General features: G+C 31.5%; 3 protein-coding genes across 3 annotated transcripts; 2 read left to right on the top strand and 1 right to left on the bottom strand.

Annotated features, from left to right (window-relative positions):
- Positions 1 to 955: 955 nt before the first annotated feature.
- On the top strand, positions 956 to 4,381 carry LOC130446204 (acetylcholine receptor subunit alpha-L1-like). The gene is made up of 8 exons (XM_056782297.1): positions 956 to 1,113; positions 1,550 to 1,743; positions 1,801 to 1,910; positions 2,220 to 2,442; positions 3,489 to 3,657; positions 3,708 to 3,860; positions 3,916 to 4,085; positions 4,138 to 4,381. Exons 1-8 carry the CDS (start codon positions 1,041 to 1,043, stop codon positions 4,363 to 4,365), a joined length of 1,320 nt encoding a protein of 439 aa, XP_056638275.1. The 5' UTR covers positions 956 to 1,040; the 3' UTR covers positions 4,366 to 4,381.
- A 698-nt stretch (positions 4,382 to 5,079) lies between these two features.
- LOC130446205 (enhanced level of genomic instability 1) lies at positions 5,080 to 15,463 on the bottom strand. Its single transcript, XM_056782298.1, has 8 exons — positions 14,694 to 15,463; positions 14,281 to 14,599; positions 12,826 to 13,418; positions 12,268 to 12,762; positions 10,154 to 10,368; positions 9,739 to 10,104; positions 8,451 to 9,015; positions 5,080 to 6,824 (listed from the first exon to the last, which is right to left on the bottom strand). The coding sequence occupies exons 1-8, from the start codon at positions 15,119 to 15,121 to the stop codon at positions 6,572 to 6,574; spliced, it is 3,234 nt and encodes a 1,077-aa protein (XP_056638276.1). The 5' UTR covers positions 15,122 to 15,463; the 3' UTR covers positions 5,080 to 6,571.
- Positions 15,464 to 15,496: 33 nt separating this feature from the next.
- LOC130446206 (E3 ubiquitin-protein ligase MARCHF6) lies at positions 15,497 to 26,169 on the top strand. The gene is made up of 7 exons (XM_056782300.1): positions 15,497 to 15,659; positions 15,719 to 16,077; positions 18,225 to 18,499; positions 18,555 to 18,875; positions 19,393 to 20,016; positions 20,077 to 20,256; positions 22,780 to 26,169. Exons 2-7 carry the CDS (start codon positions 15,725 to 15,727, stop codon positions 23,667 to 23,669), a joined length of 2,643 nt encoding a protein of 880 aa, XP_056638278.1. The 5' UTR covers positions 15,497 to 15,659; positions 15,719 to 15,724; the 3' UTR covers positions 23,670 to 26,169.
- The last annotated feature ends 1,747 nt before the right edge of the window (positions 26,170 to 27,916 follow it).

The following is a 27,916-nucleotide window of genomic DNA, read 5'->3' on the forward strand; positions in this document are numbered from 1 at the left end:
TTTTTTTAATAATTCGTTTCCCTCCAAATTCTTATTCACAGACTATCAATTTAAAAAATGAGATCACCCCACTTTGAGTGAATTTAAAACATGGCGGTAATTCATTAATTAAAAACCATAGAACTATCATTAATATTAGGATCCGATAATTTGCACGGATTTAGTTCTTTGGTTATGTAATTTGTTTGCCTATGTTACAAGACACAAAGTCGGTAAAGAAGAAGAGAACATCTTTATACGAATATTTCTGATTCTATTTTGGTTATTTGAGAGCAAGTTTTTCTAAATTTTTATATAAAAACTAACACTCGAAAAATAAATATTTAATGATCACTTTTCACAGGTAACTTATTCTTTCTTTATTCACTTTACCTACTATTAATTCTAAATATATAAAATGCTACAAAAAAATTTGATAAATCACAAGGTTAAAAACATGATAAATAAAAATAGTTAGAAGAAACGGTTTTTTGTAATAAAAAGAACAAGTTTATTATGTTCTGGATATTTCACTAATAAATATTTTAATAAGACCTAAGTTAAAAGTTACATACTTTTCCTTCAAACCTCGGGCACCAAACTTTTGTTTATAGTAGACGTGATGATTTTACTTAAAATTCAATGAGCGTGTCTAATAAATTAATGAAAAATAAAGTTAATAGAACACATTAACTAGGCAACAACAAAAAAATATGACGAAATTAACATTGCAGTAGGAGTTTGTTCAGTTTTATTAAAAAATTATAAATGTACGTTTTCACGAAGCCGCCATATTGTGCATCCATGTCTACCTATAGCACAGAGTCGGTTTCGTCTACCCAGTAAGATATTAAAAAAATTATTGACTATCCCAGTTGCAACGAGTATGATACAAAGAAATAAAATCATTGGAATTAATTCAATATAGTGGGAGAGAAGCGATAAACTCTACAGACAGGAAATATTTATCTAATTAAACTCTATTCAGATGTTTTCGGTTCTTCTCCTAACTTAACAATCACAGTTGGAAAGTGTTATAGGCAAAATAAACACTGCTAAATATGATAATATATTTATCAATATTTTTATTATTCCATTTTATTGTGTGTGCTAATTCTGGATTTACTACAACAAGTAAGATTACCTACGTTTATTAAATTTTGATGAGATTAGAAAAATAAATCATGAACGTGCTAGGGGGTGGCGTCTTTGAAGTAGGGGGCGTATAAATTGAGATATCAACAAAAATGATTCAAAAAAATTTGAGAAATAGTTTGAGATTGGAAAAATCGACTTTGGCAAACTATTTTTTTCAACTTTATATATATAAAAAATTGTACAAAACCAATTTGTAATAATTTTGAATCTATAATCTAGAAAAATAATATTTAATTATTATTTTACAAGAAAAAAAATGAGAATATACTACATTATATTATTTCTGAGATACAGTAATATAAAGTTGAGATATAAAATTTTTGCCTTACAGCTGAATGACTTACGGTTAGAAGAAATTAAAATGGCATTTTTAATCTCATCAAAATCAATTTTTAAGATTCATTTTTTACAGAATTAGGTCCCCAACCAATTTGGAACGCCACCCATACCGATCAATTACGTCATGATCTTTTGCTCAATTACGATAAATTTTCAAGGCCGGCCCAGCACTATAACGTCACGACAGTGCGATTTGGAATGGTCATAAGACACATAGAATTCAACGAGTTTAAATCCACTTTAACCGTTTACGCTTGGTTAAGAATGGTGAGATATATTTTCACGCACGCGAAATTTATTTCTATCATACAATTCTTATTGAAGGTGTGGAATGATGAAAAATTAAAATGGGATCCCTCTAATTACGGCAACTTATCAACATTACATTTGGCCGAACACGAATTATGGCAGCCTGATATTTATTTATATAACAGGTAGGGGATACATGTTCGTGATCACGATTGGTGATAGAAACATAGATAAAATAAAAAAATAGAGTCTTAAATTGTTAGTTGCGTTCTTTGGTGTACGTTAATTCGAACGTAGTATTGCGTTTAATTATTTCCATAGAGTGGGTCCAAACTGATTGGTGGTCTATATATAGAGTAGATATTAAAGATCCAATTAGAATAGTATATCGATGTTCTTTTTATATCAGTAGTTGAACAAGCCTGTTCTCTATGATTATTTCACGAATACTACATTATAGATAACGAATTTTGTGTAATTTATTGTCGTTTTAGTGCCACTAGTACGGCGGTTAATCAATTCGGCAACACGCATTTTTTAGTTTATCCTGACGGTAAAGTTTTGTGGGTCCCTCCGACTCAGTTAACGGTTCTTTGTGGTTTAGATTTAAAAAATTGGCCTTTCGATAAACAAGAATGTTACATGAAATTCGGATCGTGGACTTATAGCGGTGATCAAATCGATCTATTGCATTATGACGATAATCCGGAAGTAGGGGTAAGTTGTAAATAAATTGTTTAAATTCAAATTTTCCGCGGATTTTTATTGGTATTTATGATCTATTTCTATGGAATGAACACAGGAAATAGGAGTTGTCAAAACTTATTGTACATGGAACGCGATGTTCTACGGAAAAAGCCGAATGAACTATTTTTGATAATTATATACAAATTCGTGTTGTTTTTACTATGAAATTGAAATATTTGTATTAAAACGTAAAAATTAAGAAAAATTTATTTTTTATCAATTATTGATTGAATAAAATACGTACAATACTCATAATAAAATTATCTTCTTTTACGAATGATTAGTGTCAATTGAAAAGTTCAAATGTATCGTGAGGTTATGTTTTAATATTGTAAGCAAAAGGAGTTTTAACGTACAAAATATTATAAAATGTGAAATATAACTAATGATTGAGTTAATTTTACGATAGAATTAGGGAAAAAAATAATTAAAAGTACTAGTGGATATAAAGGAAATAGAATTAATACAAAACAAGCAGTTGAGGATGCATAAAATAAAGGTTGGTTCCGAAAATCGCTTTACTAATATAGAAGCAGAGAAATACAGTCGGAAGTACAAAAGTATCAAAAATTTTTCGTTTCAGAACTTTTTCTTTATCAAAAAAAAACGTTCATAAAAATGTGTTGATCATTTCCCAGTACCTAATATGTATCGCCGATTTATTTTAAGGGATAAAAATAAAATTTAATAAATATTATATAATAAAATATTATTATTAACTTTAAACTCTAAAAATAATTCTCTGAACCCGAAATAAAACTACATAACAAAGTACCTGTTTGTTTAAAATCTGTAATAATAATGACAAATTTTAATATTGTAACACCATTGTTTTCTATTGGAAAAGTAAGCATTCAGCGTACAAATGCCTGTAGATATTTTGGGGTAAAAATGCGTCTTGGTACCTGATTCTACATGTGAAGAAGTCCTGGTTAGTTCATACGAAAAAAAAATAAAATACTTTTAAGATAGCAAAACTTATAATTTGATAGGGAAAGTATTCGTTTTATTTGTAGCTAGAGTTGATAATTCACAATTCCGAATGGGAAATAACAAAAGTGTCTCAAACTAGAAGTGAACGATATTATTCATGTTGTGCCGAATCATATCCAGACATAACTGTAAATATGACCTTAACAAGAATATCCACTTCCTATAAATCAATAATAGTTACACCGGCCTTCGGTTAGTATATACATAAATGTTTTTTCTTGGTGTAATGAAATATTTTTTAGTTGTGATTATTTTAACGATGTTAAGTTTTGGTTTACCTCCTCAGGCAGGAGAAAAAATTATATTAAACGCTTGTACTGCACTGATAGTTTGTTTATTCACGTTATATTTCACACAGAAACTTCCTCTAATGGGGGCAGAAACTCCACTGATAGGTAAAATTAATTGGTTTCGTATGATCTTCACATGATGATTTAATAAATGTTTTAGTGATGTTTTACACTAGTAGTTTATACATTATAACATTTTCCATGGTCGGCTCTGTGATAGTCATAACTTTATCCAGAATTCGACATTCTACTTCGCTTCCATGGGTCATTAAACAACCCCTAACAGGGAAATTTGGGAAATTATTAAGACTAGATAATTACATTGATCAGGTGAGAAAAAGTACTGTATAACGAGCGTTTCGTTAAATATGAATTACTTTAGACGCTTACCCAAAATCACGGTGTTATGGTTGAAGAAATGAGGGAACACCAAGGAAGTGAATTCGATGATGGAAATAGCGACGATAACCACATTATTAAATCCCATTTACATCAAAACAAACCGAATTTACAGAAAGACTGGATACTTTTAGCTGCTGCGATTGATAGAATATCATTTGTTTTCTATTGTTTGCTATTTATCGTATTATCCATTGTATATTCATTGTAATAAAAAATATGTTACAGTTGTTTTTTTCCTAACCTTTTATTAATCTTCTTCTTTTTTTGTGTTGTCGCATTAAATCCGTACACTATCCATCCAGGCAAGTTAGAATTTACTTTTTATGAAAACTAATCATAGACAATAATTATTACTATGTAAGTAATACCACAAGGAGCCAAATTTTAGCCATTTTCCCTAACTGATACGCGTGAAATGATTTAAATTACACTTCGGATATTTAGATTTTGTTTGTCACAAAATGTTTTCAAATCATATTGAACAGGGTCGGTTTTAGGACGAAATAAAATTTTATATTATAAACGATTTAGAAATTAAAGAAACGAACCTGGAATTGATACGAGATATTTAATTATACAGTGTGGCCCATTTTTAAAAAAAACTTTCATATTTAATAGTTTTATGTCTGAATATAACAAACACGTAGATACAGGGTAAATTTTTTATTATGACTTCAAACTCGATCATACTCATTTCTAATGTAAAATATTTCAACATAGGGTTAACCTTAGGGATGTATTAAATAATAACTAACACAATTATTCATAAATATTTAATTTATACATTTCATATTTTTACATATATTTAAGGAGAAATTTCATCATTGAAGGAAACAGAAAAATTTTTCCATTTTCAACATTAAAAGATAAAATTTTTCTACTATTTCTCAAAAATTGAATGATATTTAATAAAATTCATCGGTTTTCTACATTTTTTCCTTTTATTAGTGTAATCAATTAATATTGTTAATTTAAATTCAATTTCGTAATTAATTTTAACTACTGGATGAATCAAAATAACTCTTAATTAATTATTATCTATTTCTTTTTGTTTTATCAATTCTGTCATTCAAAATCTCAAAAATCCATCAGGATTGATAATAAAATATGCAGATTTCACTATATTTGATTTAGGGGATTCACAAGTAATTAGAAACGAAAATACCCTATTGGTAAATGTTTTCAGTAACCCAATTAGGCTTCTACTATAATGTTGATAGGGGATAGGGGATCAGGAAGCACCTAAAGAGACTAGGTCTAGCTGAAAATTATAAATACGGGTACTGTGGAGAAGAAACTCTGGATTATGTAGTTACAGAAAACCCTACCACCATAATTCAACATAGGGAATTCTTGGGAGAAGAAAATGCAGTTTGTAAGGAGTCCGGAACTGATAGGAGAGCTCTAGATGGTCCAGAGAACTTGGACAGTTTTCAATTGGGGACAATAGACCTTATATCCTTATAATTCAATGTAGGAATTTTTTGGGAAGAGAAAATCCATTTTTTGAAGATACCAGAACTGACAGGAGAGCTCTAGTTGGTCCAGATACTAGGACAGTTTTCATTTGGGGCACAATAGACCTTAGAAGTGATAATAATAACGTAACTTTTCAATATAATATCGGTATTATGTCAAAAAAATACTAAAGAAACCTTTAAATTCGGATTAAAAGGTTTCTTTAGTAGTTTTTTGACATTTTCAATTACTTTGTCATTTGTTGGGTGAAGTAATATGATATTAGTGTCCGGGACAATTAAAAATAAATAAAAAAATTACTTTGGTATATAATTTATAATAAAAAGTGAGTCAAAATTGTTTTACACGTTAAATTAAAAAGATAAAACGTTTCGTATAAAAAAATTGTATAATCAAGAGAAAATATGAAATTTCCATGCATTTTTTTGTACTTTGGAAGCGTATAAATGAAAAACGAGGAAATTACAATAAAACCCCATAATATGAAAGCAAATATTAAATATTTTGGTAATAAATTATATCTTATGCCTTAATTTTCGAGAATAACTTTTTAATCCACCAATAACCTTCAAAATAACAACTTATTGGGTAAAAATAATTAATCGAAGATGTTATAATAATTTTTTTATAATAAAAAATTTTTTATACAATCAAATTCGCCTAATTATTTAAATTTCAACATACGATATATAACTGTAGGTCTGAACTAGCTAATCAGAGATATTTAAACAATTTGTTAATGTCCCCTGGAACATATCAAACCAAAAGATACATAAAACAGTTTGATATCGATATCAATAAGTAGTAGTCAATTAAAGAAGACAATTACATACAACAAACAATTAAAATCAATTTAAATTTAGGTTTAAGTGTCATTATGACATAATAGAAGTTTTCCAAACTAATTCTATAGTATAAATTATGAATTTCAACTGTCATATACTGAAATGGTTGTTGAATATTCTACAAGCATTTGTAATTGTTTTATCCTGACATTTTACACCGAGATCTTTTAAATAATTTCTGAAACGATTGCCTCGTTTCGTATTACTAGCAGCTCGTACAGATTCCGATCTAGTGATATGACGCAAAGCTGGCAGATAATCTAAAGTGGAAGATTTTTTATCTGTTGATAGTAGTAATGCTTTCTTAAATTCATTTTCATATTCTTGTAACGTCGTTTTCCATCTGGAATTAAAATTAATGTCTTATATTTGTGCGTTTATCATTTTTCTTTGATATTTATTTTATTTTGACCCCCTAATTATTTTCCCGAAGTAAAAAAATTTGAAAAAATATTTTTTTTGTATTAGAAGCCTATTTTAACGAAACGCTCTGTATTGGAGGTATAATTTCTACAAAAGTATAAATTTTGTTTAATTATAACGCATAAAACACCCCCATAAATAAGTTTGACTCGCGGGAAGCCATTGAAAAATTGAGAAAACGTTTTTTGTGTGATATCTTCTACAAATCACCCTGTATAAGAAATATAATCTCTACAAAAGACATTAGAAGTATAAATTTTGTTAAATTATAATGCACCAGGCCCCTCTAATTACTTGTGACTTTCAAAAAGCGACAAAAAAATAATTTTTTCTGTAGGACCTTAAGCACATCACACATCACACACATATTGGAAGTATAATCTCTACAAAGGACACCAAAAGGATAAATTTCGTTGAATTACAATGCACCAGACCCCCTTAATTACTTTAATACACGAGAAGGGATAAAAAAATATTTTTAACACTCTTAATAAATTATTAGAAGTATTAGAAGCAATAAAGTACAATCTTGTCCAAAGACATCAAAAGGATAAATTATGGTAAATTATAATGTACCAGCCCCCTCTCAATAAGATTTAATTCGCGGGAAGCGACAAAAAATTTTTTGTCAAACAACGTTAATGAATCACTCTGTATTGGAAGCGATACAGAAAAATTACTTAAAAAGACGTTAAAATTACGAATTTAGTTGAATTATTATACCCTACACACCCTCTAATTTGATATATAAGAAATTTAGAGAAAAATTTAAATCAAAAGTTATTACTTCGATATACAGGGGGTTTCAAAAATTTGTTACAATAGAAATGTTTAAATTCCTTATAACAAGCAAATAATCCAATAGGATTGATAAGATTAATACAATTGACGTGTTTTGAGGGTACATACGAGGGGTGCTGTATATATTTTAAGCTTTACGAAGGTTATTGAAAAAATATTTTATAATAGAAATTTAAAAATCCATTGTACCAAGCAAATGAAAATATGTATAACTGTTTGACCACTTTAAAAAAACTCTACACTCAAGATAGACATGATAAAATAAAAAAGTTGTTGCGAGAAGAAATATAATTAACATAAATTTAAAAACTGTGAAAAAATAATTATTAAAGGTAAAATTAGATATTTCTGCTTGAATAATTCAATTTTTAATTAGCTAGAAGGTCGAGGTGATGATACAAATATTATATTACCCTGATTTAGTATCAAATAATTAATTTTTCACCTAATTATAAAAAAAACTGTTGGGGCATTTTTAATATTTAATCTTGTTTTTGAGCTATGAGAGTTACAAAAATTGGTTCTAGTACAAAAAAAAGTGTAATAAACTCAATTAAATATATTTAGAGACCAATAAAACTAATTCGAACAATAAAAATTCATTTTTAGGTTAGAAATGTATCTAGTAACCCTCGTATTTCTTCCAAATCCTCTGATACACAACCTAATAGATTTAAATAAAAAATTTACCCAATTATTTTGATTATTTTTAATTAATTTTCGACATTATATATAAATTTGTTACCTTCTTTCCGTCCTATCTGGTAAAGCTGGATCCAATTTATTTTTGTTATCACCGTACTTACTGATGTAACCGTTCATTAAATAACTTGTAAGTTCATGTAAAAATTCGGGGTCGTCGTAACAATTAAAAGTTTCGCACAATTCCAAACTATCCCTAACTTTAATATTTCCTTCTTTATAACACGAAACGTTTTTGCACATTACGTCAACACACGAAAGCGAATCGAACACTTTACCCAACGACACTAAACCCACTTTATCACTATCACTATTCACCACTGTTTCTTGGAAATTATCCAATCTTTCGTTGGAAAAGATATTCCACCACAACAAGTCCAAGGTAAACGGTATAAGGAAAGGTTGGTCCATTTGGAATATTTCTGAAACCGAAATGCACTTTTTGTAAGATTTTTCTTCTATCGAATTATCCACGTCAGTAAATTTTTCATTATAGTTAATTTTATCTTCTATTTTGATTAGATTTGGTTTCGGTTGCGATTGCAACCAAAATTGTAGTTGTAACAAAGTTTTCCGAACGTCTCCTTTATTATATTCTAATAAACTACCTAAAACGATAAAAAATATCAATTTTTAATTTTTAAAATGTTGATTTCAAGTCCCTTTTCTATGAAAACCATTGCGGTAGTTCAAACGTACCACGGTTATTTATAAAAATCCCTTAATAAATTGAAGTAGTACAAATGTACCATTTCTATTTTTAATTATATCCACCGTTTATTCACTTCGAAGATAATTTTCATAGAAAATATACCTAAAATTGAGGCAAATAATCGTGAAAAATAAATATTGATTACATGGGGTGAATCATAAGTTGTTGTTACCTATTTACCTGTATGTATATAAATAATGGGAATTTCCCTCTTTTTTGTCAAAAATCCGCATTAATAACAAAGATTTACCAATAATCACTTCAAAAGGTTGATTTTTCGAATTCTAGAGCCAAATAATACGAGGGGAATGTGATAATAAATATCTACTTCAATTTTTGCACAAAATAATGACTGAACTCTGTATTTTAAAAAATAATGAGAATTTGTCATAACTTTTTATCATAAATCCGCCGTACGAAAGATTTAAAAAAACACTTAATATATTGAGTTTTCGATTAATAAATTGTAGTAGTTCAAATGTACCACGTCTATTTTTAATTATATCCACCATTTATTCACCCCGCAGATGATTTTCATAGAAAGTACACCTGAAATCGAGACAAATAGTCGTGAAAAATAAATATTGATTATACAGGGTGAATCATAAGTTGTTGTTACCTATTTCGTTTCGACAAACGTATGATCCTTCAACTAGGAAGACGATTTGTAACCATGTGGCTAAAGAAAAAGATGAGAGCGGTGAAAAATGTATGAATTCGAACGTTCCGAAATATTTTTGTACGAAAATAGAATAATAATCGTTAGTTGTGGCTATTATCGGTCTTTTAGTAGTAGCGGTTAGCTGTAGTAGAGCGTTTACGAAACCGTCGTCTTGTTCGAACACCAAATCGACGTCTTCTATCAAAAGTAAACACATCTTGTGGTTTTTTAAACTCTCCTTGGTACTAGATTGAAAAAACGATTCCTTTTTCCTAACTTGATGGGATTGCGTAGCCTCTTGTAGCTCTTGTAACAACCGTTTACCTAAAATCTTGTTAGAATTTTTGTTTTCGAATATATTTTAGTTATTTACCTGTTCGTTTATTCGAAGCATTCAATTCGATCACGTTGTAACCTAATTCATTACAAACTGCGTACACTGACATGGTTTTACCAGTACCACACGGTCCTTCTAAGATTATTATTTTCCCCGGTAGCTTTGAACTGTCTCGACTATCGCAATCTGTTGTTTCAAATTCGGATTCGCTGCTGCGAGTTTCTGTTTTTCCCCCCAAATTAATTTCGTTGCTGAAATGATATTTGATCGAGAGTAAGAGGTTTTATATTATCGCAATACCCTCGTATATGGATATAAAAAATTGATAATCGTGTATAATATTTATACTCGTAGGTGGATCATACTTATTTTTTAACCTAACCTAACTTAATCCAATTTATTTTACACCAAACGTAACTTATTTTAAACCTAACTTAACCTCACTTTTGATTCAATTTATTTCATACCTAACGTAACTTATTTTCAAGCTAACATAACCTCACTTCAAGCTAACATAACCTCACTTCAAGCTAACATAACCTCACTTAATCCAAGGTTTTCATAAAATAGTGACTGCACCCTGTATTATAAGAAATAATGTGAAAAATCAATAATATTTGTCATAGATTTACGATAAAAACAGAGATTTTCAAGAAAAATCTGGAGAATATTAATTTGTCAATTATATAAAGACAAAAAATACGAGGGGAATGCGATAGTATGAAATTATTTTGATTTTAATGCAAAATACTGACTGATCCCTGTATTTTTTCACAATAAAATAGCTATAAGAGCCAATGTACACAAACGAAAATCTTCAAAAATAGTGATTTTTTGATTTTATAGAATTTTATTGAAAAATACTGACTAAATCCTGTATTTTTAGAAATAATGAACACTTCCCATAACTAACTCGTGTATTTGTAGAAACAATGAAAATTTTCTATAGATTTTTGTCATAAATAATAATTTTTTGTCATACATATGCTGTAAAAACATAAATTCACAATCAAATTTTACAAAATATTGGCCGAACCTTGTATTTTAAGAAATAATGGCAATTTCCTTCTTTGTTTTTTGGCAAAAATCTGCATTAATACCAAAGATTTACCAAAAATCAATTCAAAAGGTTGATTTTTCCATATTCTAGAGCCAAGTAATACGAGGGGAATGGAATAACTACTTCAATTTTTGCACAAAATACTGACAACTCTGTATTTTAGGAAATAATGAGAATTTTCCATAACTTTTCATCATAAATCCGCTATAAGAAGAAAGATTTAAAAAAACTTTTCCAAAAAAAACACTTAAAAACGTTGATTTTTCGATTTTGTAACAAAATAGTGACTGAACCCTGTATATTTAGAAAAAATGGGAATTTTTCATAACTTTTATATTAGAAATCCGTCATAAAAACGGAAATTTCAAAAAAAAATCAAAAATATTAATTTTTCGATTGACTAGAATAAAAGATACGAGGGGACTTCAATAATATGTAATTAACTCATTTTAGTACAAAATAGTGTAGTAGTAGTACAAAATCCGCTTCAATAAGAAGAATTTACCAAAAATCACTCAAAAAAAGTTGATTTTTTGATTGTGTATAACCAAATAATACGAGGTGAAGGCGATAGTATATAATTACCTTTTGTTTTTTGCACAAAATAGTAACTAAACCCTGTATTAGTGGAAATAATGAAAATTTTCCATATTTTTTTCATAAATCCGTCATAAAATGGAAATTTTCAAAAAAATACCCAAAAATATTAATGTTTCGATTTTATAGGACCAAAAATACGGGGGAACCACAATAATATGTAAATACCTTAATTTTATTACAAAATAGTGATTGAACCTTGTATTTTTCGATATAATGATCATTTTTTTGTGTTTAGTTCGGCGTAAAAACAAAGATTTACCAAAAAAACACTAAAAAATGTTGTTTTTCGATTCCCTGGGGAAGTTTTCAAAAAAAAAAATAATAAAAAATGTTGATTTCACTAGATCCAAAAAACGAGGGAAAAATATAAAATTATCGACACCAGATTCCAAAAAATACACATTTTTATACACTAAAAAACATTTTTCTTTAAAATAAATCATCCCAATCAATTTTTTTACCGTACAGATCAATATATAAAAAAAATTACCTGAATTGTTCCCAATCTTCCAACCACTTTTTCAAACGTTTTATCGCTTGAGAATTCCCCAAAATTTCATTAGAAGTTTTCGGTTTATACTTCTCCGTCCACATACACCAATTTCCTCCAAAATTTTCCACGACACTTCCTCCATTAACCTTTTTACCCTTCTTCCGTCTCCCCGACGCCCCATCCCCTTCAATTACACCCGATTTGCTACCGCAAATTTGCCGAAAGGACTTAATCACCGGATAATCGGGATTTTCTTTTTTAATTTTCCTCAAAACCATCCCCGAATCCACAAACTTTCCGACTCGATTTTCCGTATTCGCACCCCCGATTCGATCGCTTCCGATTATTTTTTCACATATCAAATCTTTTCGTATCGAAATCGGTGCGTCGTCGAGTAATTTCAATCGAACCGGGGGTAGGTTCCAGAACGAACTGTCACATTTTTGTTGAACGTGACTCGTAACCGGAAACGCGTCCTGTTGATCTATAAAACTGGAAAATAAAAATAATAAAAACGATAATAATAATAACAACAACAAATCGAAAATTAGCTACCTGTTTTGTCGGTCGATTATTTTTTTCAAAGAAGAAGGAATTCCGCTCATGAGGAATTGTTTTCTAGCTTCCGCTATCGCTGGATCTTCTTTAGGTTTCGGTAGCGATTTATGGAAAACCGGAGCGATTTTAACCATTTTTTTATCTTCGCTATCGGAAGATAAATCAACACATTCGTCTAAATCTGATGATGAGAGTTCCAAATAATCAACTGGAGGTTTCTGTGAGGACTTTTCGTCATTTAAATCGTCAGTTTTTAGTTTTATTTTCAATTTCCAAGATCTCAAAGTTCGTTCTTGATTTGATTCGTTTCCTGTTGGATCTTTCTGTTGTTTCTTATCATATTTTTCATCTTTCGAATGTTTTTTGGTTTTATTCTTCTTCTCTTTTTGTTCCGATTTTATAAACGATAATAAATTTCCCGTTTTATCCAATTTTCCATTGTTATTTTCCATTTTTATAACCCTATTTTCAGTTAATGGATTTTTAATATCACTAAAACCATCCCTTGTACATTTTCCAATTGATGTATCATCCTTAACGTAATTTTTTTTAGTACCACCGCCCTTTTTTCTTAAAATATTTTGTTTCGCCTATAAATTTAAGTCTAAGTCATTTCTGAGGAAAGCACCGGACTAGAACCATAATTTTTTGCTATTTAAATAGCAAAAACCGATTTTATTGCTAACACCGCTGACGAGAAACACGTTTCCTCTACCGCTTGAATCCCAGATAACGAAAATCACCCCCTAAACCCCTTGGTGGATAGACACCAGAAACACTACCTCGGCGATAAAATTATTTATAAACTCGGGATAATTTATTGCTAAAAAATAGCATTAGTCCCAAATCCAAAAAGCCCCAAGACTCGAACTTGACAACCCCTCGGTGGTGTTAAGCTGCTGCAGCTACAAATATATGACATTTTATTCAAAAAAAATGTTTTTCGAAAATTATCAAAAAAAAAAAAAATAAAAAGAACCGTCTTTTTATTATTGAGTCGATTTCTAGTCTTGCGGGTGGTTTTCAGAATCCAGGACTAATTTAATATTTTAGCAATTAATTTGCAATAATTATATAATATATTATATAATATATAATAAGTCTAGATAGCGATTTCAAGATCTTGTAGCTTAACACCATTGAGAGCTGATCGAATTCGAGTCTTAGGGGTGATTTTTGGAGTCCGGAGATCCTGCTATCTTTTAGTAATTAATTAGCAAAAAATTATCGCTTTGAGCTGGCTTCAATAGGTTTCACAGTTGCTGAGATAATACAGATTGCTGCCGTAGCTTAATATTAAGGTAGAGGGAAACGTGTTTCTCTCTGCAACAGCGTGAGCAATAAGGTTGGTTTTTGCAAAATAAGTTAGCAATCAAATAGCAAAAAATTGTGAGGTGTTACCCCATAAAATGGCTGGCGTAACTCGATATATGTTGAGTTGAGTTTATTTACCTCTTTCTTTTCAAAATCATCATTATCTTCACTACTACTACTGATTCTTCTACTTCTCTTCCTTTTCAATGTTTCAGTTTTCTCATTTTTATCTACTTTTAAAAGTTTCTTAAATCTCTTTGTACGTTCATTCAACTTGTGTTTGATTATTTCATCTTTTTCCTGTTCCAGTCTCTTTCTTTTTTCACCACCTTTTAATTCCGACCAATTTGAAAATAAATGTCGCCTAGCGGCTAGTTTTTCCTTATTTTTTCCCTCGTCTAAAGGCAGTTCTTTATCTAAATGTTTACCTGGTGAATTAGATCCAATACTTTTATTCCTTGTAAAAAAAATCGTTTTTTACGACAATGCTAGGTAATATTATTATATTTTATACGAAAATTCATATACAATATTTGAAAAATTCCACTTACCTTTTATCCATCATAAACTGAAATGCATTCAACTTACAAGTTTTGTTTTCTTTAGTTTCTCGTTTTATTGAATCAATTTCTAGCGGAGAATTATTAGATATTTTTAACTTACACTCTTTTATAATACCCCCAGCGACGTTACTTCTTTTATTTTCTTTCGTATTTATTAATATATCATCAGTTGTAACAACTTCGTTTTTTGGAGTATTTTCTAAAGAAATTAATTTAGTCTGTGTTATATTATTAGGTGAAAATTTTAAATTATCTGTTAATAATTGTGCTACATCCGTAATAGCAGGATCGGAATGTTTTCGTTTCTTTTTCCGTTTTTTCTTAGCTTGCTCTTGCTTACATTCTACTGGATTCGTATTCCCATTCTCTTCTACTTGTTCTTTCGGACTTGTAAAATAGTTTTTAATACTTTTCATATTTTAACTTTAGTATAATTCAAATTACAATTCAAAAATCATCAATAACATTTAACTATATTCTCAAAGTAGCGCCAAAATTTTTGACCGATAACACTTAAATAAGGTTAGGTTATGTTGGCATATTCACAGACTACATTATATACGGATAAATATGTTCAAATAACATAATACAGTGGTGCTACCTTAATTAACTAATATGATAATAGTAATAAATTATTTAAATTCATATGCTTTTATGTTACTAAATTATTATATTATTAAGATATATAATTTTTATTCTAGAAGCGAAAATAAATTACTAAAATATTGGGCAATATAAACAAACATTTTATTGTACTTAATTCGTGAATGACGTAAATGTCAAAGTAATCTATTTGTCACCTGTCATTTATGTGTAAAAGAAAGATAAAGGTGTCCTCAAAACATATAATTATTTCTTTTCAATTAAAAAGACATAAATTTCACATTTAAAATATTTTTCAATGGATTTAAATCTATAGCTTTCGTCAACATTATTACCTAATAATTAAATTAGGTAGTCGAAAACCACATCTAAAAATTATGTATCATAATTAATAATTTTTTCTGTTTCAGTTAGCAATGATGGAAGAAGCATCAAACGCTGATATTTGCAGGGTGTGCAGATCTGAAGGTTTATCCGACAGACCTCTGTTTCATCCTTGTATATGTACAGGAAGTATTAAGTGGATTCACCAAGAATGCTTGATGCAATGGATGCGATATTCTAGAAAAGAATACTGTGAACTTTGTGGTCATAGATTCTCATTTACTCCTATTTATTCCCCCGATATGCCTAGGAGGCTACCCGTTAGAGACTTAGCTGCTGGTTTATTGTCTTCAATTGCAACTGGAGCTAAATATTGGTTCCATTATACTTTAGTAGGTACTGCTTGGTTGGGAATCGTACCGTTAACAGCTTGCAGAATTTACAGGTAATAATCACGTATTATTTGATTAATATTAAAACGTTTTTTTGTTAAAACTTTATTTGTATTGCTTAATAAATTTAAATTTATGAGTAATTTTTGTATATCAAGTTATGAAGATAATTTATCAAATTTTGTTTAAATAGATGACATTAGGGTAGATATAACATATGTAGAGGCGTTTTAGTGGTTATTTGGGGGGAAATTATGAGGAGATATTTTATTTTTATGTTTTTGATATTAATATTTGAAGAAATCCATAAAAAAAGTTAAAATTTCAGGTGTAAATAAGTTTTATTCAATTTTTGATCATAAAAAATTGAAAAACTACTATTTTCAATAATTTTTTGTTTTTTTTTCTACGTATTTAGGGGCCATCCATAAAGTACGTCACACGTTAATGGGGAGGGAGGGTATCACCAAAGTGTGACATCGTGTGACAAGGGGCATGGGCATCAATAGTTTTGTGACGTCACATGTTAAAATTTAAAATACTAAAATGCAAAGTTTGGATATGAATTGAAAATTCAAAAAATTTTATGAAATGTTGGACTTTATGTTAATTTTATTAGATTATTATTTCATAAAAATAAGTAAAAAATGGAAATAATCGTTTTCTCTCGATTATTTTTAAATACATACATAAATTTAAAAAATGTGTGACGTCACATCAGGAGGGGGGGGTTATAAAACCTGTGACAAGGACGGGGGGAGGGGTTCAAAATTCGTGTGACGTACTTTATGGATGGCCCCTTAAGACAAAAATGAGACCTAACCTATACACTTAAACTAAATCTGAAGTCTTTGGAAACTTGTTATTTTTTACACATACTTAGGACTCCATTTAACAGACTTTGCAGCTGCCTTCAAGGCAGGTTTTGAGCATCTAATGCAATTCTCCTTCACAGATGGGAGGACAATTACCACTTGTCTTCCTCTTTGGCATTTTGTCATCAAAAAATTTCACTCAGCCGGGATTCTTATGGAACTGTTCCTTGGAGAACCTTCATTATGTCATCCTCGACAATGAGTTAAAGGTTGGAGATCTCAAGACGACGTTTCCTATGGGATCCAATTAATTCCTGTGCCAGTTATTTCAAGAACATGGCGACTATTTGTATGAAACATTTAGGAGCCTTTACAACACAGTTAGAGGCCATAAGGCCAACAGCACATTTGGTTTTGATGTTAGAATAAGTTTCTTCTTTACGCGGTGATTTTTTTCCTTGGTGCATGGTCGGTTTGTTTTAGAACCAAAGAGACTAAAGTTAGGGTTAGCAAAAAATTCCTTGGGCACAACAAACTTATTTTTTCTCAAGGTGCCAATCATGGTCAATAATTTCTTGTTCAAAACATCTACAGACTCAATGGACGTTTTCCATTGCTTTGCAAAGGAGGACGACTTATTGTACAGGCTTTTGTAGCTGTAAATCAATAGGTGAAAGACCAACACCATCGGGGTCTTCTCCGGTGTGGAGATACTGGAACAACACAAACATTGCACCTTCATATCTCATTTGTTGGTCTTCTTCTGCATATATACTTTGAAGACACACCACCAATTGCTGGTGTACTTTCTACTTTCAAACATGGTGTCAAAAATTTGGACGATTGGATCCATCTTTTCAAAACAATCATTTCCTCATGGTTAGTTTTCATCATGATGATCCGGAGTGTCCCTAGTGCATCACAGATGATCGGGAGTGATTCTGTTGCATCATGTATGATCCAGAGTATTGCTGGTGCATTATGGATGATCCAAAGTGTCGCTGGTGCATCATGGATAATCTGGAGTGTCGCTGGTACATTAAGGATGATCCTGAATGTCGCTGGTGCATCATGGATGATCTGGAGTGCCTGGCATTTCACGAGCGCGGATCAAATACCTTCTTCAAATAGCATCGTCTGCACCTTAAGTATTGCGGGGTTGTTTCAGAGTTTTTGAGGCCCGTGAGATATCCGTTTATTATATTATGTGGGTCCTTAATGTTCATTATGGAGAAGTGATAGGAAGACAAGGGGGGATTCGTTGAGTGGCCCGCACGGTCAAGTGACCTGACACCCTGTGATTTATTCCTGTTATCCCTTGCACCATTCCCGATCTAAACTCGAAATAGAAACTATCAAACGAGCTATTGAAAATAAATTTTCAGGGCTTTGTTTGCTGGTACAGTCGACGCAATTCTGACCTTACCATTCGACATGATGTCATCGGAAAATATAGCTTCCGATATATTCCAAGGTTGTTTCGTTGTTACCTGTACTCTATTCGCTTTCGCCGGATTGGTATGGTTAAGGGAACAAATATTACACGGCGGGGGACCGGATTGGTTACAAAGAGACAACGTCATCCAAGACGAACCTCCGAGAATTTTAGAAAACATCGCCGAGGAATTAGCAGAAGACAACGCTCAAATACAAGACGCAGGTACTTTTAAAACCTATTAATGTCGGATAATGAATTAAGTCAGGTAATATCCTAGGTCCTGTGGTTGAAAATAATCCCGAGCAACAGGAAGAAGGTGATGTTAACGTAGGTGACGATAACAATTGGATACCTATGGAATGGGATAGAGCAGCCGAAGAGATAACTTGGGAACGGTTGTTGGGTCTCGATGGATCTTTATTATTTTTGGAACACGTATTTTGGGTTATATCGTTGAATACTCTATTTATTTTGATATTCGCTTATACGCCTTACCATATGGGACTCTTAACTTTATCTCTGTTTAATATGAGAGATGCGGCTGCTGCTAGTCATTTTGAAGGTCTATTAACAACTTTAGTAGGTTATTGCGCAGTAGGTAAGTTGGTTACACATTATTGGTCGAAAGCTTTTTCCCGCCCCATAATGGTTTCTCAAAAGACATCAAGGAAGATCACAAAGGCCTCTGGTGCATGAAACTGCAGATGAACAGTGGGGCAAGCCTCATAGTTTGCCTAATGACGTCAAAGGCTTCAAGCTGAATCTTTTGATCGGTTTCTCAAAAGATATCGGCGTTTGGTAACGTCAAAGTGAGGCACCTCGGTGCTGAACAATCCCTTGGCTGCCTACAAAGTAACTGTGAACTATGATGGTTAGTACAAAAAGGATTTGGCAAGCTAGAGAAATGGAAAAGAGACGCCCAAGGAAATCTTGGGAAAAAAACGATTGCCGCGTTTTCTATCGATAGAAGAAGATCGATGAATCGTAGGTTAAGTCACGTGACGGTAAACCTCCCTTTACGTTTATGTTGTTGTGCGTTACGCAAACTACGGGGCGGGTAAAAAGTTTTAACTGGTGGTGAATGCGATAATTTCCGTAATATATTTAAATTTCAGGTATTTGGTTCATATTATTACACAGAATAGCAGCTTGGATGAATTTCAATAAAACCAAAAGGATAATGGGACTGTGTTACGTGGTTGTAAAAGTATCGATGCTAAGTGTGGTGGAAATCGGGATAATTCCGTTAGTCTGCGGATGGTGGTTGGACATCTGTTCGTTAACGATGTTCGACGCCACTTTGAAAGATAGAGAAAGTACATTCCGTTCGGCCCCCGGTACTTCGATATTCATCCACTGGTTGATAGGGATGGTGTACGTTTATTATTTCGCTTCGTTTATTTTATTACTAAGGGAGATACTACGTCCGGGGGTGTTGTGGTTTCTACGTAATTTCAACGATCCCGATTTCAGTCCGATACAAGAGATGATCCATCTACCGATATTGAAACACGTCAGGAAACTGCTTATTTCGGCTGTTATTTTCGGTAGCGCCGTTTTGTTGATGTTGTGGTTACCTATAAGGATTTTGAAGGTGATTTTACCTTCGTTTCTACCTTATACGGTGTCTTTGAATAATAACGATTCTCAAGTTAACGAATTGTCTTTGGAACTGTTGTTGTTGCAAGTTATACTGCCCGCGTTGTTGGAACAGTCGCACACCAGGATATGGTTGAAAGGTGAGTTTGTTTTTTTTTTATTTTTGGATTTTGATTTGTGAATTTTTTTTTTAATCGAAGGTCTAGTGAGGAATTGGTGTCGGGTTGTGGCGTGGGTTTTGAATATTCATTCGTATCTCTTGGGGGATGACGATAAAAAGGAGAATCAAGATGGAGAACAAGACGGAAACAATCAACCCGAAGTTGGAGCCGGATTGGGGGCGGTGCATCAAGCTTTATTGATGATGGAACCTCCATCAGGTAATTTTTATTTTCATCTAATTTGTATTAATTATTATTTTATCATCTAAATCTAATACGGGATATATCGAAACTCGTATATAATAAATTGATCACCCTATATATATAAAATCGCCAACATATTCATTATTACACGTTTTTCTTCTTTTTTTTTTCATTAACAAGCTAAACTTCCACATCAAAGTATCCTGTGTTACCGGAGGTGTACAATATTTTCGTAAATTCCTTGTAGATGGATCGCCCTGTATTTAAAATCATCGATATATTCATTATTACACCCTTTTCTTCTTCTTTTTCTGTTAATAATAAACCAACTCTAGTAGATGTCAATGTATCGTGTTTTACCTGGGGTTTACTATATTTTCGTAACGATATATTATACAGGGGTATTTGAAATAATTCTTGACAAAATTGAACACCTCGTATAACGAAAATAAAATAATTTTGTAAAAAACTATGCAATTTATGGAAATTATTGACGTTTTTTGGACTTAATACAGGGTATATCGAAACTCACATATAATCGTTTGTTGTAGATGGATCACCCTGTATTTAAAATCATCGATATATTCATTATTACACCCTTTTCTTCTTCTTTTTCTATTAATAATAAACCAACTCTAGTAGATGTCAATGTACCGTGTTTTACCTGGGGTTTACTATATTTTCGTAACGATATATTATACGGGAGTATTTGAAATAATTCTTAACGAAATTGAACGCCTCGTATAACGAAAATAAAATAATTTTGTAAAAAACTATGAAATTTATGGAAATTATTGATGTTTTTTGGACTTAATACAGGGTATATCGATACTCACATATAATCGTTTGTTGTAGATGGATCACCCTGTATTTAAAATCATCGATATATTCATTATTACACCCTTTTCTTCTTCTTTTTCTATTAATAATAAACCAACTCTAGTAGATGTCAATGTATCGTGTTTTACCTGGGGTTTACTATATTTTCGTAACCATATATTATACGGGGGTATTTGAAATAATTCTTGACGAAACTGAACGCCTCGTATAACGAAAATAAAATAATTTTGTAAAAAACTATGAAATTTATGGAAATTATTGACGTTTTTTGGACTTAATACAGGGTATATCGAAACTCACATATAATCGTTTGTTGTAGATGGATCACCCTGTATTTAAAATCATCGATATATTCATTATTACACCCTTTTCTTCTTCTTTTTCTATTAATAATAAACCAACTCTCGTAGATGTCAATGTATCGTGTTTTACCTGGGGTTTACAATATTTTCGTAACCATATATTATACAGGGGTATTTGAAATAATTCTTAACGAAATTGAACACCTCGTATAACGAAAATAAAATAATTTTGTAAAAAACTATGAAATTTATGGAAATTATTGACGTTTTTTGGACTTAATACAGGGTATATCGAAACTCACATATAATCGTTTGTTGTAGATGGATCACCCTGTATTTAAAATCATCGATATATTCATTATTACACCCTTTTCTTCTTCTTTTTCTATTAATAATAAACCAACTCTCGTAGATGTCAATGTATCGTGTTTTACCTGGGGTTTACAATATTTTCGTAACCATATATTATACAGGGGTATTTGAAATAATTCTTAACGAAATTGAACACCTCGTATAACGAAAATAAAATAATTTTGTAAAAAACTATGAAATTTATGGAAATTATTGACGTTTTTTGGACTTAATACAGGGTATATCGAAACTCACATATAATCGTTTGTTGTAGATGGATCACCCTGTATTTAAAATCATCGATATATTCATTATTACACCCTTTTCTTCTTCTTTTCCTATTAATAATAAACCAACTCTAGTAGATGTCAATATATGGTGTTTTACCGGAGGTGTACTATATGTTCGTAACCATATATTATACGGGGGTATTTGAAATAATTCTTGACGAAACTGAACGCCACGTATAACGAAAATAAAATAATTTTTTAAAAAACTATGAAATTTATGGAAATTATTGACGTTTTTTGTATTTAATACAGGGTGTATCGAAACTCACATATAATCGTTTGTTGTAGATGGATCACCCTGTATTTAAAATCATCGATATATTCATCATCTTCTTCTTTTTCTATTAATAATAAAACAACTCTCGTGTTTTACCGGGGGTGTACTATATTTTCGTAAAGATATATTACACGGGGATATTTTGATGTACCGTCTATTGAAATAAAACGAAATTTCCTGACAAATATCTAGTATCAAAATCGAAATTTTTCACCCGAATTTTCCCGACAAAAATCTAATAAAGAGTGTATCAAAATGTACATTTTTCATTTTAAAATGGATCACCCTATATTCAAAATGACTAACAAACAAATTCATTACAAAACACATTCTTCTTCTTTTTCTTCTAAATAATAACCCCACTTTCGCATATATCAAAGTATCATGTTTTACCGGGGGCGTACTATATTTTCGTAACCCGCGATATTTGATTAAGAAATATATAGAGTGATCTAGTGTAACCGATAATTATTTTCAGGTTTCCAACCGTACGTACGTCCATCGTTTTTCGTAGCTCGACTCGTAGGTCTATTACTAAGCATCTGCGTATCCTTAGTAATATCGAGTCTGATAGCTTTGACGGTACCCGTATGGTTAGGTCGAAGCGTAATGTCTCTATGGTTGGTAGGAGCCCCGCCACCGGCTCCCCAAATCTCCACCACCGACGCCCAAACCGAAGTAAAAGTACACGAACTGTACACGGCGGCCTGCGGTTTGTATCTGTGTTGGTTGGCCGCGCGGGCGGTTAGTCTAGTCCTGGGATGGTTACCGCAGGGTAGGGCCGCCATGATGGACCGTCTAAAACAATGGTGCATACTAGGATTGAAGACGATAGTAGCCAGTACAATCCTGCTAGGGATAATTCCGCTGTTGTTCGGTTTATTGCTCGAATTAGTGTGCATCGTCCCGCTCAGAGTGCCGATACACCAAACACCCATTTTGTTTATATGGCAAGATTGGGCCTTGGGGGTTCTGTATACCAAAATAGCTTGCGCTATCACCATGATGGGTCCGGATTGGTTTTTGAGAGCCGCCATCGAGAGGGCGTATCGAGATGGTATCCGCGACATGAATTTGACTTTTATTTTCCGCGAACTAGCGGCTCCGGTCATCGTCAGTTTCGGTTTGGCTTTGGCAACGCCGTACGTTATCGCTTATTCTTTGGTACCACTGTTTGTAACTAACGTCCAATTGAGAAATTTCGTCGCCAGGAGATTGTATCCTTTCCTACTTTTGGTGTTCGTCGTGGCCCTGATCATTCACTGTCAAATTAGACAGTTCAGGAAGTTGTACGAACACATCAAGAACGATAAATATCTGGTGGGACAGCGGTTGGTGAATTACGATCATAGAAAAAAGACCGGTTGATACGACAATCGCATTTATTATATTATTCTATGGACCGATTTCGAACATTCGAAATGTGTATTCTTATTAATACGACCGTCAGTCGAAAAATTGTTGATGTAATATAAGTGGAACTCTTAAATTATATCAAATCTAAGTTGGAAACATATTTACTACTTCTACTACCTCGATAGACACCCTATCTGGTCCTTCGAGTCATCAGATTCTTCGTATCCGGCTCGAACGACCAGATAGGGAGATAATTCTTCTTCTAGGGGACACACTGTATATTACCCTAACACCATTACACGCATTTCTTGCCGTATCTGGTCCTTCGAGCTTTCTATGGGTTCGTATCAGGCTCGAAGGACCAGATAGGACATTAATTGTGATTGTTAGTATTGTGGTAATTGAGTATGTGTCGATTCGGTCTAATTGTGGTACCAGTTTCTTGACAGGACACACTGTTTATTACCCTAATACCATTACATACATTTCATGTCGTATTTGGTCCTTCGAGCTAGATATAAACGCATAGAAGGCTCAAAGAACTAGTTAAGGGAATAGTTCCTCTTTTAGATGTCTTATAGGACACACTGTATATTACCGTAACAGTAGTACACACATTTCTTGCCGTATCTGGTCCTTCGAGCCTTCTATGGGTTTTTATCCTGCTCGGAGGACTAGATAGGACAATAATTGTGATTATTAGTATTGTGGTGCTTGAGAATGATTTAATTCGGTCTAATTGTGGTTCTAGATATTGGATAGGACACATTGTATACTACCCTAACTCCATTACACACATTTCATGTCGTATTTGATCCTTCGAGCCGGATATAAACCCGTAGAAAGCTCTATGGACCAGTTAAGACATTAATTCCTCTTTTAGATGCCTTATAGGACACACTATATATTATCGTAACAGCAGTAAACACATTTCATGCCGCATCTGGTCCTTCGAGCCGAAATAAAATCATAGAAGGCTCGAAAGACCAGATAGGACAATAATTCTTCTAAATGCGTAGTTTTCACTATCGAACTAAAAATAAACCTATAGAAGGCTCGAAAGACCACAAAACGTGTTAATTGTGATTTTTAATGTTACGGTAATGCCTAATTGTGATTCTATACGTTTGTCAAGAGACAATATTTATTATTACTACAATCATAAGTGGAAATTACTACCTTATCTGGTCCTTCGGGCCGGATTCAAACCTATAGAAAGCTAGGAAGAGTGGTAAATGTGATTTTTGGTGTTGTGGTACTAAATTGTTTTCCTTTGTGTTTGATTGATCACGTTGTTTATTACTACTATGCTACAAATGAAAATTATTCCCTTTCCTGGTCCTTCGAGCCGGAAATGAAACCATAAACGACTCGAAAGAGTCTTCTGAGCCTTCAGGAGGCTTCAATCTGGTTCAGTGCACTTAATAGGCGACAATTGTGAGTGATTAGACTGAATGTTTACAAAAACTACGCCTACACTCATGATGATTACCTTATCTGGTCCTTCGAGCCGGATATGAAACCATAACGACTCCAAAACCGAGATATTGTAATAATCGTGAGTGTTAGTGTTATTTTAATATACAGCAGGTTTAATTAGTCGCTTAAAATCACAATTAGACAAATTGAACACACTATTGATCACCAAAAAACTAAAAGTCATACTCATTGTAGTCAATTGAGCCTTCGAGAGGTTCAAAAGACTAAATAAGGTGATAATAGTGGATAATTAGACGCCTATGTTTACGATTATTACCCTATCTGGTCCTTCGAGTCGGATATGAATCTAATGAAGGCTCGAAGGACCAGAATGTGTGATAAGTATTGATATAATGGTAGTAAATAGTGTGTTGAGTGTACGCAATCTAATAAAATTAATTCCAATGTCGTTTACTCATTATACTCTTATCAAAAATGGTAGTGTTGTATTAAGGAATTAATTTTTTTTCATCAATTACGTTAATTTTTGGGAAAATTTTTATTACACTTATTGAAATAAATCAACTTTCTGTCATTAATTGGTCGTTATTTTTTGGTTTTGACTTTTGGCTGCACCCCAAAATTGTTTATTTCCGATATTTTATATTATACAGGGGTAAAATAATTTTTTGTGGTTACAAATGGAAAACGTTTTAGTTTCTCTATGATTTTTAATAAAATAAATGGTTTTTGGTGTATTAAAAGTTTGTTCAAATATATACAGTGTGGCTAAAAATCAGTTTCCTTTTAGTGCTTCAGTTGACTTTAAAAATACTATAGAAAAAAAAATTGTAGTAGATTCGAATTTTATCAAACATTCGTAAATATTTTTATGAATAAATTTATAAATATTTTATTTTTTTGAATTTTTGGGATATAAATAAATGTATTGGGCCAAATTTTGAATGTAGTAATATAGTAATATTTTCAAGAACCACTTATTGGAATATTAGTTTAGTTTTTCAATTCATAATAATTGTTTCTGTATATAAAATAATTTATTTTTATTGATTAAAAAAATTTTCATCGACAACTAGCGTTTCATTTCTTTCTTAAAAATCTTAGTACTCCCTTGGCATTTCATAAAATCAGCGTTGTCATATTTTTCTCACATTTCTTTAACTTTAACGACAAAAAATTGTAAAAACAGACTGCGGATAACTGAACAAAATATTTAATCAAATAAAAATAGAAGAAATTAAAATTTTTTGACAAAAATATCGAAATTCATAGAATTTTACCTCAAAATTCGAATAAAAAATTCACGAAAAAAAAAACTTTTCTTCATGTTAGAGAATATTTTCCAATTCTGGCAACACTGTTGCACATCATAAACTTTACAACATTCATTAAAATGTTTCCGCCCTATGAATAGCTGTCATCAACTTTGTTGTTCCGTGCAGCATCTTCGCTTTATAAGTAGAAAACCAGTACTATCAAAAATTATATACTCTCTACTACTCTAATATATGGAAGGTAATAGGATATTGATTATATGTGGGAAAAGCGAATTATGACTCATTTAATAAAATTTGAAAATTGCCTTAATCCACAATAAATACCGAGTGAATAAAAAAATTATCTATGTATTAAGTGTGGAATTCATCAAATATACACCGTATCCAGTAACAAAGTGCGCCATAAGTTGAAATGTTTTTGTCAACGCCTCATATTTCGCCGACATATTTGAAACTGTAATTCTGGAATGTATAGGGGTGACTGGCTCACAAAATATTATAAATTTATAATAAGTATAAATAAATTCTACATTTATTGAGCATTGAAATCGTTCAATTATTATACAAAGGATAGTCACGTGACGATTCGACATCAAAATTCGATACCTACAAAGTACAACAATTATACGAGGGGTAGTCACGTGACGTTTTGATGCCAAAAACACAGCAATTATAAGAGGGGTAGTCAAGTGATTACTTTTGATGTCAAATAGGCGGGGGATCAAAAAGACATTTCGAGGGTAACCTACACCAATTTAACACGGCTACCAATAGCTGAAAAGGATTGAAATATTCAGAATTGTTGATTTTTAATTTTGAATATGGCAAATTCAAAAATTTACAATTTGTATCCGACGAAATAGTACGGTACTTCATCTATATATGCCGCCCAGAGGTATAGTTCGTATATAAACTTTATCTATGGTTTTATGTCATCAGCGAAATAGTTCGAATATTTTCTTTATCTATGGTTGTATAGAGTGTTGTATATGTTGCGCAAAATAATAGTTTTCATTTCATCAGCGAAATAGTTTGCATATAAACTTTATCTATGGTTGTATAGAGTATTCACCAGTACAATATCAATAACGAATTTTTTAAATATAATTTGATAAATATAACATAGAAAAACGGCTAATAATTTATTACTAATTTTCAATAAAAATAAAATCAAAAGTTCATTTTGTTATTGACGAAAATAGCATCATATATGTTGTTTACAAGAAGTAAATAATTTATCGTAATAAATAAAACCAAAACCCTTCAAATAAAAATTTAAAAAAAAAACAAATATTTGATTAGTAATTAATTTCCTCAAAATTGAAGGTAATATTTTAGCTTTGCCAATACTATATCACCTCAAGTATAACAATTTATTCACGATATGTTTGTGTTCTATGATAACTGTCATCAACTAGAGGCATTAGCGCCTAATAAGTAGCTAACCAGTACTACTCCAACGTATGGAAGATAGAAGAATTTAGGGTTGAGTATTTTAACAGAATCGGCTTAGCGACATACATAAAAACAAATGTATTTTAA

This window comes from Diorhabda sublineata, chromosome 7 (genome assembly GCF_026230105.1).
Source record: "Diorhabda sublineata isolate icDioSubl1.1 chromosome 7, icDioSubl1.1, whole genome shotgun sequence".
Taxonomy (NCBI): Eukaryota; Metazoa; Arthropoda; class Insecta; order Coleoptera; family Chrysomelidae; genus Diorhabda; species Diorhabda sublineata.